At 38.2% G+C, this 12,007-nt stretch overlaps 1 protein-coding gene across 1 annotated transcript in view; it reads right to left on the reverse strand.

Moving 5' to 3' along the window:
* Nucleotides 1–12,007, reverse strand: part of esyt1b (extended synaptotagmin-like protein 1b) — a 76,939-nt gene that overhangs the window by 31,271 nt on the left and 33,661 nt on the right. Inside the window, exons 20-27 of the mRNA XM_062048324.1 lie at nt 6,612–6,660; nt 6,438–6,527; nt 5,301–5,396; nt 5,143–5,214; nt 4,975–5,061; nt 2,170–2,316; nt 2,001–2,110; nt 1,746–1,920 (exon numbers count right to left, since the gene is read on the reverse strand). Coding sequence (XP_061904308.1) covers nt 1,746–1,920; nt 2,001–2,110; nt 2,170–2,316; nt 4,975–5,061; nt 5,143–5,214; nt 5,301–5,396; nt 6,438–6,527; nt 6,612–6,660 — 826 coding nt within the window. The remainder of the gene's footprint in view (nt 1–1,745; nt 1,921–2,000; nt 2,111–2,169; nt 2,317–4,974; nt 5,062–5,142; nt 5,215–5,300; nt 5,397–6,437; nt 6,528–6,611; nt 6,661–12,007) is intronic.

Below are 12,007 nucleotides of genomic sequence, written 5' to 3' on the forward strand. Positions count from 1 at the left end.
CTATTTATTATTCAAACAGGTCATTTGTAGTTAATTTTCCCTTCCTGTAAGTCAGCTGACCAGCCATCAAAATACCTTATTGACCCAAATATGAGAAAGCATTTTTTCCTTAGAATAAAAGTCAGAAAGAGATGGCTTGTATTATTTTCGGGGTCCAGAGATTCTTATATGCAAACCACCAGGTGGTGCATTACGACTTCTCTCCAAGAGAGTTGAAGCTTTTCTTCCTGTCACTTACACTCACACATTAATGACTGGGACACAAGAGAACCCCTGAAAAAAGTGCCTCATAGGTTGTTGGCAAAAAGAAGAAGTTATGATGCAAATTTTAAGACAAAAGTGATCAATGAATCTGAATATTATGACGGAAATACACTATAGTGCCAAAAATATTTGGCCACCTGCTTTGACTCACATATGAAATTGAAGTGCCATCCCATTCCTAACCCATAGGGTTCAATATGATGTTGGTCCACCTTTTGCAGCTATTACAGCTTCAACTCTTCTGGGAAGGCTGTCCACAAGGTTGCGGAGTGTGTTTATAGGAATTTTTCACCATTCTTCCAAAAGCGCATTGGTGAGGTCACACACTGATGATGGTCGAGAAGGCCTGGCTCTCAGTCTCCGTTCTAATTCATCCCAAAGGTGTTCTATCGGGTTCAGGTCAGGACTCTGTGCAGGCCAGTCAAGTTCATCCACACCAGACTCTGTCATCCATGTATTTATGGACCTTGCTTTGTGCACTGGTGCACAGTCATGTTGGAAGAGGAATGGGCCCGCTTCAAACTGTTCCCACAAGGTTGGGAGCATGGAACTGTCCAAAATGTTTTGGTATCCTGGAGCATTCAAAGTTCCTTTCACTGGAACTAAGGGGCCAAGCCCAACTCTTTAAAAACATCCCCATACCATAATTCCTCCTCTACCAAATTTCACACTTGGCACAATGCAGTCCGAAATGTAGCGTTCTCCTGGCAACCTCCAAACCCAGACTCGTCCATCAGATTGCGTTATTCATCACTCTAGAGAACGCGTCTCCACTGCTCTAGAGTCCAGTGGTAACATGCTTTGCACCACTGCATCCGACACTTTGCATTGGACTTGGTGATGTATGGCCGAGATGCAGCTGCTCGGCCATGGAAACCCATTCCATGAAGCTCTCTGTGTACTGTACGTGGGCTAATTGGAAGGTCACATGAAGTTTGGAGCTCTGTAGCAACTGACTGTGCAGAAAGTCTTTGCACTATGCGCTTCAGCATCCGCTGACCCCTCTGTCAGTTTACGTGGGCTACCACTTCGTGGCTGAGTTGCTGTTGTTCCCAAACTCTTCCATTTTTTTATAATAAAGCCGACAGTTGACTTTGTAATATTTAGGAGCGAGGAAATTTCACGACTGGATTTGTTGCACAGGTGGCATCCTAGGACAGTTCCACGCTGGAAATCACTGACTTCCTGAGAGTGGCCCATTCTTTCACAAATGTTCGTAGAAACAGTCTCCATGCCTAAGTGCTGGATTTTATACACCTGTGGCCGGGCCAAGTGATTAGGACACCTGATTCTGATCATTTGGATGGGTGGCCAAATACTTTTGGCAATATGTGTATGACTTCACAGATATTGAAAGTTTAAAAAAAAAAGTTTTTGGTCTTAAAAATACATCAAAACAAGTCTTAAAGAAGAAGGGTCGCTCTAATGGTTCTTTGTCCATATAAATGACTTTAGCGTCATTGTTTAATGGCTGATATTACCTCACTGGCAAAGCTGAGGTCTGGGGAAGTATGAGGAGGTTTCACCAGCGCAGGACTTGATGACTCCTGCTTTGTATCCTCCAACACGTCAGCAACAGGCGTCTCAACATGGACGTCTTCATGCAAAGTCGCTTGGGGGACAAGAGTCTCTACAGCAGCGTTCACGCAGCTCGATCTAAAAACAAAAATGCAGCACATAAATCAAACAAGACCTGAGACTAGTTAGTTGTACGGACGTATGTAAAGAGCACTCACCCTTGCGTCACATCCGCCTCACTCTTCTGCTGCTCAGGAGTGTGGTCAGATTCTTCGGACATGAATTTAGTCTTGTGGCTGACACGGGGACATTTGCTCGGAATCAGCATCTGCAACAATTTATTGTTAGTTGTGGAGGGACTAAAGATCTGGATGAAATATTTCTTACCTTGAGTTCAGCTCGAAGAAGAATCTGACTCTCTGGGGAGGCTCCGTCCAGATGGAACCACTGATCCAGGACCAGTTCTGGTTCTGAGAGCAGCTCTCTGATGGGGACGACCAAAGAGCCCATAGGCAACGTCCAGCTGTGGGACAGCTGAAGAAACACAAGTGTTAGGTTAACATCGAGCGTACAATGTACAGTGAAGTTTGGGGCGGTATAGCTCGGTTGGTAGAGTGGCCGTGCCAGCAACTTGAGGGTTCCAGGTTCAATCCCCGCTTCCGCCATCCCAATCACTGCAGTTGTGTCCTTGGGCAAGAAGCTTTACCCACCTGCTCCCAGTGCCACCCACACTGGTTTAAATGCAACTTAGATATTGGGTTTCACTATGTAAAAGTGCTTTGAGTCACTAGAGAAAAGCGCTATATAAATATAATTCAATTCAATTCTTTGTCTTGACTTGAGGACGCGTCTATCTTTCATCAGTTTACAGGAGGTGCAATTGAATAATTTTTTTCTCATTTGACGAGTCTTAATTACGTGCATAAATCAAGCTTCAAGTGGGCGAGCGTTCCGTGTTTTTGACTTGATGAATTATTTTCAGTCTTTACATTCATTTCTATGAAGCCGGTCCCTCCTCAAAGATCCTTACGGGACCTCCAGTGAAGAACAGCATAAGGACCTTTGGAAAAGATTTTACACTCATAAACAGATGTTGTTTTATTGTAACTAACTCGCTGCATCACAAACAACGTGGCTGGTACTGAAGGACAAGGTGTTCACATGATGGCCAAAACTTCCTCCTCGCTCTTCCCGCTGTGTTAGGGAAGTAAAATAATGAACATTTCATATTCCTACAATTGTGACCGAGATTATCATGGTTATCATTATTATTATTATTATTATTACAGTAATACTGAATGTGCTCAGAAAGTTATTTAAAAGACACTGAAATCTTTTAACCATGTTTTAGACTTAGACAAACTTTATTGACCCACAGGGGAAATTGTTCCACACAGTAGCTCAGTTACAAAGGAAATGTTATTTTCAAATAAATAAAAAGACAATATGCTTTACATGGCAGAAGAAACACTAAATATTGTTCTGTCTTCTTAGAAGTCATGTTATTGTTAATTAGGGCTTTAAATGACAGACATCTCTAACCACTGCTCCCCAAGGGGATGGGACAAATGCAGAGGACAAATTTCACCACATCTAGTGTGTGTGACAATCATTGGTACTTTAATCTTAATCTTTAATTAAATGATGAATGTCAAAATCAAGTGCGCCCAAGGTGGGGCTCGAACCCACGACCCTGAGATTAAGAGTCTCATGCTCTACCGACTGAGCTAGCCGGGCTACTCAGCAGCATGGTGGAACAGGGGTTAGTGCATGTGCCTCACAATACGAAGGTCCTGGGTTCTTTCTGTGTGGAGTTTGCATGTTCTCCCCGTGACTGCGTGGGTTCCCTCCGGGTACTCCGGCTTCCTCCCACCTCCAAAGACATGCACCTGGGGATAGGTTGATTGGCAACACTAAATTGGCCCTAGTGTGTGAATGTTGTCTGTCTATCTGTGTTGGCCCTGTGATGAGGTGGCGACTTGTCCAGGGTGTACCCTGCCTTCCGCCTGAATGCAGCTGAGATAGGCTCCAGCACCCCCCGTGACCCCGAAAGGGACAAGCAGTAGAAAATGGATGGAAGGATGTTGTGTTTTTATGTTAGCATCTAAGTCGTTTACACTGCACATTTTTTTTGCCCTCAAGTGATAGAGATTTTTTTTGTACCAGTTTTAACACTCCTAAATGTTTCAAGTCTGATGTTTTTGCATCAGATTCAGGCCACATGATCTTTTCAAATGTGACCCTCGGACTAAACAGCAATGCGACCTGAATGCGACTTTTTTGTCAGCTTTGGGTGAGCTTCGTCATTCGTGTGCGCAGGAAATGACGCAACACGCCAGCGGGAGTGGATACATCATCACAACTCTGGTTTCGGTGAGCAGTCTTTGACTAATTTTTTTTGACTAATTTTCGGTGCATCACTAGTTAATAGTGCGCAAATAATAGCTTATATGTAATATATGAATATATATATTTTGTATCCCAAGAAATAGCAATTGTTGAAGGACCGTAATTGACTAATCTAACGTAGATCCAAGCTGATGTCCTTGTTGCCTCTACTTAACTGCCATAAAAAGATTAGAACCCTCCCAAATATATTACACCATATACATCCATTCTATTAGTTTAATTTATTTTCATGTAAAAAAACACTAATTTTTAAGGTGTGGCTACTTTTATTTTATTTTGCAGTAGTAGTAGCTATTCCTTCCTTCATTTACGGAATCCCGTCAACTTCCTTTGTTTTCACTTTATCGAGCTGCGCATGCAAGTGACGTCAAGGCCACATTGGGGCCTGTGCTCGTTTACACTGTAGTCTGATAAAGATCACTTTTTACTTGGAGTGTAAACAGTCAGATCTGGGCCACCTTGGGCTGCAGTGAAAACGTAGTCTATGATAGCTAGCAATCAGCGCGCTACCTGCCACATAGCGATCAGTGCGCCAGCTGTTTCTCCATGAAATGAGCAGTATTACCGTGCCGCGAGTACATCGAAGTGCGTTAATCAATAACAGTTTTACTAGAACTACAATTTAAAACAGTGATATTGTCTAAAATTTTACGGCGGTTTGTTACCTACCGTTACATCCCTATTGTGTGAAAATAATTGTCTGAGACAATCTCAATTCCAAACTAGAAAATCCTGATTCCCCTTTTTTCCTAAAAAAATATATTATTGTTAATTTAAATTTACCTTAACAACCAGATTATCTTCCCTGGGGTCACGGACAGGGAAGCAGAACGCCTCAATCCACTGAGGCGATGTAGTGCGATCACACACCTGCAGCACAGATGCAAGTGTCAGTCACAGTGGTCAACGCCCTCATTTTGCAACTGTGTGTATTCTAAAGTCCACTCTTACAGTAGTTTTGCGAGATGTTTTTCCAAGAACCATCTCCGCTCCCACTTTTGGCTCTTTTCCACTCTTTTTCACCTGATGACAAATAATAAAATAAATAAATAATAATAAAATACAAATCATGTCTCATAAGTGTTCATTAACAGAAACAATAAACTTACTGGTAAACCATCCGCTTGTTCGATGAAGACAAACAAAAGTCCTGCAGATGGAACCGCCTTGTTCTGGTAGGACTGTCTGGAATAGAACTGAAGAACCTGAAGAGACAGATGGTTTAATGTATGTACAGTACAGGACAAAGGTTTGGACACACCTTCTCATTTCAATGTGTTTATTTTCAAGACTATTTACCTTGTAGATTGTCATTGAAGGCATCAAAACTATGACACCTGTGAAGTGAAAACCATTTCACACTGCAAAAACTGAAAACTAAGTAAGATTAAATATCTCAAATAAGGGTGATATTTGCTTATTTTCTGTCTGATAAGATCATTCTTCTTACTAAGCAGATTTTATGTTAGAGTGTTTTATTTGTTTTAAGGGTTTTGGTCCTAAATGATCTCAGTAAGATATTACAGCTTGTTGCTGAGATTTTATGACCTATATTGAGTAAAACATGCTTGAAACTAGAATATCAACTGTTGCAACGGTGTGTCATCAACAATCACAAGTATAAAACTACTTTTTTAAAGTAATAATTCTTACTTCAAGCATGAAAAAAAAATCATGATGCCGAGCGCATATCATTATGTCAAGATAATGGCACTAGCATTTACTTAATTTAAGAATATTTTTCAACATATTGAGCAAAAAGGTCTCTTTTTTTTTTTTACCAAGAAATGTGCACTTGTTATTAGTGAGAATATACTTATTTTAAGGTATTTTTGGGTTCACTGAGGTTAGCTAATTTTACTTGTTTTGGAAAGTCTTGACAAGCCGAATTTTCTTGTTCTATTGGCAGATAATTTTGCTTAGTTCAAATAAAATACCCCTGATTAATTTTTTTCTTGTTTTTGAACACTGACTTTTTGCAGTGCAGGAGACTACCTCTTGAAACTCATCGAGAGAATGCCAGTCATCAGTTTTCAGTTATTTCACCTTTTTTTGTTAAGTACATAACTCCACATGTGTTCATTCTTAGTTTGGATGCCTTCAGTGACAATCTACAATGTAAATAGTCATGAAAATAAAGAAGACACATTGGATGAGAAGGTGTGTCCAAACTTTTGGCCTGTACTGTATATTTTTTTAAGTGGAAAAAACCCATTAATACACTTTATTTTTCTGGAAACACCAACCTGATCCAGTTGGTCTGCTTCTGGGACTGTCTGAACCCATTCCAGTATCAGGTGAACTCGACCTGACTTGACATCATTGAGAGTGTACCACTGATACAGGAAACACACGCACAAGCACACACATTAAATCATTTTGGTACTAGAATAAGTAAATGGTACAAGTTGTTTTCATACCTGATCAATGTACTGAGAATCAATGATGTCCTTCAGGTTGATCTTCAGTCTGCATTTTTAGAAAATGGCCAGTTATTTGATTTTGTTTCTTGTTTCGAAACAAATAACTACAATTATATTGTGACAGCACTTTTTACAAACAAGAGTCACAAAGTTCTACACATTAAAAAAACTAAACAATACAAAATAATTTAGATCAAATGCAATGAGCATACAATAAATTAATGTCTTTATGTATAAAATTGGGTTGTCAACATTAACGTGTTAACGAATGTGATTAATAAAAATAAATTATTGTGTTATCAAATATTAATGAAGATTAACCCCATTCGGGTTAGGGCTGAACTGAAGACATGGTCTGTAATTGCGATGAGAGGCGGTTAATTTCGCTTCAAAACAAAACTTTAGATAAAACTAAGGTAACTTGTTGGTATTGCAGCAAAAAACATTTTTATCATCGGCACACATCAAGTTTAAAATACCATCTTAAAGCAAAACACGCACTCGAGGATGGCGCCGATAGCATGAATGCTATATCGACAACAAGAAGAGGAAAATGCCACGCTGGCAGAATTTACCTGCATCAATGTTGTCAACAAAAGTAGCACAGTTAAGTTAAACTCATGTCTTTGCTAAACGGACAGCCACCGCATGCAGGACATCTAACATCTGTGAAGACCAAGTCCTGCAAGAAGATGTCATTCATATCTCCACAGCTGATATGTTCTACAAAACCTTGGAAAGGATAAACCAACTGTACTACACAAACAAGAGCATCAAGTTGCAACAACTGGCTGAATGTCAATTTATTTTGCTTACTTGAGAACATTGGACATCTGTAAGTAATCAAAATGAACTGGGGTCGCATTGTACCAAAATAAGACATCAGCCTTGTCATCTGAAAAGGTAAACAGGCTTGTTTGTTTCAACAACTGGTTAATCTAAAGAAGAGTAAATGCAGATTTAAATAGTGCACTATGTTAAGTTGTTCATGAGTGAGTTTACTACATTATCTCTTAGTAACTGTACCTTGTAGGGTTGTACGGTATACCGGTACTAATAAAGTACTGCGGTACTAAAGCGCTGCTTTAAAACATGCCTTGCCAAAGGTGGTATGAAAAACGTATTACCACCTCTGCTTCAAACTTAGCTAAACACTGAAATAACAAGCAGTCAGATCAACAGGTAATAAAGTTAACTCGCTCCTCTGTTGTGCACTTAGTTACATATACGCGCACACAGCTGTTTGGCTTGATGCCAAATATTAGCGGCGTCCAAACCAGCTGTACGGAGTGGTACACGGACGTAGGGAGAAGTACAGAGCGCCAATAAACCTTAAAGGCACTACCTTCGCATGCCGGTCCAATCACATAATATCTACGGTCTCACACACACAAGTGAATGCATGGCATACTTGGTCAACAGCCATACAGGTCACACTGAGGGTGGACGTATAAACAACTTTAACACTGTTACAAATATGCGCCACACTGTGAACCCACACCAAACAAGAATGACAAACACATTTCGGGAGAACATCCACACCGTAACACAACATAAAAACAACAGAACAAATACCCAGAACCCCTTGCAGCACTAACTCTTCCGGGACGCTACAATATACACCCCCTGCTACCCCCCCCCCCACCTCCTCCCATCTCAACCCCGCCCCCCCAACCCTGCCCACCTCAACCTCCTCATGCTCTCTCAGGGAGAGCATGTCCCAAATTCCAAGCTGCTGTTTTGAGGCATGTTAAAAAAAAAGCACTTTGTGACTTCAATTATAAATATGGCAGTGCCATGTTGGCATTTTTTTTCCATAACTTGAGTTGATTTATTTTGGAAAACCTTGTTACATTGTTTAATGCATCCAGCGGGGCATCACAACAAAATTAGGCATAATAATGTGTTAATTCCACGACTGTATATATCGGTATCGGTTGATATCGGAATCGGTAATTTAGATTGGACAATATCGGAATATCGGCAAAAAAGCCATTATCGGACATCTCTAGTCTTTACTAATGATTGTATTTCGCTTACAGCCCAGACCAAGAGTGGCAAACATAAATCATAAAGCATCATGTCAATAAAGCTTTCTATTCTATTCTAACCTAATCTTAAATTATGGCAGACTATATGTAATATATAAAATTGTAAATTGTTCTTTGAGTGCAACAAAAAAGCCCAATGTGTTCTGTACTTTAATCTTCTAAAATTGTTCGTTGAGTGCAATAAGATTACATGTTTAACGTATTGTAAGATTTTGTGTTAAAATTAAACCAAGAATAGTTTTCTTTGTAGTCCCATTTATTTTGAAAAGTATCAAAATACATTTTGGTACCGGTACCAAAATATTGGTATCAGGACTACACTAGTACCTTGTTTGCATTATTATTGCAAAATACTTTTAAAATGTGAACTTAATTCTTAATTTACCTACTGTCACCCAGTTTTGAGCAAATCAATGACTTGCAGTTCAGTAAAACATTTAAAAAACGTTCCTGTACGACATTCAGACTAACACATTTCATTTGTATCCAAATATTGGGAGTATTTCCATGAGCAAATGTTATTTATGCAAGCAAATAATAACCCAAGATTATTCATGATTAATCACAGTTCTCTAGTGTCATTAATGAGATTTTTAAAATAATCACTTCACAGCCCTAGTATCAAATATTACAAACAACAACATGTTTGTCCACTGATGTGTGATATGATATATTTTCTCTCTGTTGACAATCATTTTCCTAAGCAAAGGTAGCTGAATTTGCACTTTTCCAATCCCAATCACATTTTGGCAGCAGCAAGCCGAGCATCATGTCAGAATGCACAACAGGGCAGGGTAGATCTCAATATCAATCGTTACGATACACAATAGTGTGATGAAATTAATACTTTTCAGTTTCTGTCTGTTTGTTTTCACAAATATCTGGGATTTTCATGTTGTTTGTATTGTTACATTGGGTATTGATTTATTAATATTTTTATATTGTTTACAAATTGAGGGAACAAGTTATTGAGCCAATGAAGCCAAATAATTTTAAATGAGGCAATCGGAGTTTTTACTTTTGTTTACTTATTTTGCACACTTGACTTTATCATCAATCAATCAATCAATGTTTACTTATATAGCCCTAAATCACGAGTGTCTCAAAGGGCTGCACAAGCCACTGCGGCATCCTCAGCTCAGATCCCACATCAGGGCAAAGAAGAAACTCAACCCAATGGGATGAGTTATTTTTCTCAAACAATCCTATGTAATAAAAAAGAACAGTTGTATTATTTTGTTGATATTGTTACATTGTGTTAAATATTGTTACATTATTCACATTGTTTGCTTAAAAATGTGGTCTTGTTTTATTCAGAATAATGTATGATTAACAAAGTGAAGATAAAATCAGAAAATAATTCCATGATAAAGTAAAATGTATCGATATCCCTAACCCTGTATTTACTTAGTCCATTTTAAAATTAGCAGTTTGTTTCATAAACATTTATTACACACCATGACATTCTCCAGCATGCGCAATAATATATTTAACGTAAGTATGTGGCATCATTATTCTTGCTGATCGGCCAATAAAGTGCAGAGAAAAGTTACAAAGTGAGGCAGACAGTAATACATGTAAAGCTGAAGTCATCAATTAATATTTTCAACTGTATTCTGGCACTCACAGTGCCATGAAGCCAAGAGTTGCTATAATTGACAGTATTTACAGCATGACAGTACAGTACTGATGTGAAGAATGACTATAATGAGCTCATAAATACAGTAAACACAGAACTAAACATAGTAAAAAAATGGATGGACACAAATAAATGATCCTTGAATACAAATAAAACTAAGATAGTGATGTTTGGAAATCGCAACATAACGTCTGAGCAGAAAATAAGTATTAATGGTACCCAAATTGAAATTGTAAATGAGAATACATTTTTGGGAGTAATAATTGATAGTAAACTATCATGGAAACCTCATGTCAGACACATTAAAACAAAAATCTCCAAAATCCTCTCAATTATAAACAAAGCAAAACTATACCTCAATGAAAATGCACTCCGTACTCTATACTGCACCTTGGTACTGCCATACCTTACATACTGTGTTGAAGTATGGGGGAATACTTACCACAACACAATTCATCCTCTGATCATATTACAGAAAAGAGCAGTGCGGATCATTCACAACGTTGGTTATTTAGAACATACTCATAATCTGTTTATGCAATCAAAGTTGCTCAAATTTGGTGACCTTGTTAAATATAATACATTAATAATCTTATATAAAGCATTTAACACATTATTGCCGCCTAATCTACAACGTTTTTTTATAAGTGAAAGTTAAAGTTAAAGTACCAATGATTGTCAACCCCCAATTCCAACCCTTGATGCTGAGTGCCAAGCAGGGAGGTAATGGGTCCCATTTTTATAGTCTTTGGTATGACTCAGCCAGGGTTTGAACTCACAACCTACCGATCAAGACGAGTGCAGGCTCATAACTTGAGAGGCTTTGGATATTTCTTATTGCTGAGAGCTCAAACTACTCGTAAACGTTTCTGTGTGTCTGTATGTGGAGTAAAACTATGGAACAAACTGGACTTACAACACAAGCAATGCCAAACTATTAATCGATTTAAACTATTATAGAAACATCGGGTCTGGTTCAAATATAGAGATGAGGGTCTTTAATTTGACCTGCTGTTGTACTCTGTCTCAAAGTGTTAACATGTGCTCAATGTTTCCTTACCATTATTGCTATGTTGTCTATTACCATTATTGCTATGGTGTCTACTACCATTATTGCTATGTTGTCTATTACCATTATTGCTATGTTGTCTATTACCATTATTGCTATGTTGTCTATTACCATTATTGCTATGGTGTCTATTACCATTATTGCTATGGTGTCTATTACCATTATTGCTATGTTGTCTAATACCATTATTGCTATGGTGTCTATTACCATTATTGCTATGGTGTCTATTACCATTATTGCTATGTTGTCTATTACCATTATTGCTATGTTGTCTATTACCATTATTGCTATGTTGTCTATTACCATTGTGGGTATTTTGTCTATTACCATTGTTGGTATATTCATTATTCCTACATTGTTGATACAAATTATTGTTACAGTGTAATAATTATTATTACCTGTGGTAATGCCACTATGATACAACATATGTATTATAATCCTTAAACAAAGTAACAGTGAAACTCATGGGAATAATCACTGAATAGAGAACTGGGGTGGGATTAAATAAATTATCTTCTTCCCACTCCCTTTCAGGCAAAACTGGATAATCATGCATTACATACTATACATTATCTTTTGCACTATATTAATTTATATTATTATGTGTTGTCAACTTTGTACTTTTTTTTTTTTT

This window comes from Entelurus aequoreus, linkage group LG01 (genome assembly GCF_033978785.1).
Source record: "Entelurus aequoreus isolate RoL-2023_Sb linkage group LG01, RoL_Eaeq_v1.1, whole genome shotgun sequence".
NCBI lineage: Eukaryota > Metazoa > Chordata > Actinopteri > Syngnathiformes > Syngnathidae > Entelurus > Entelurus aequoreus.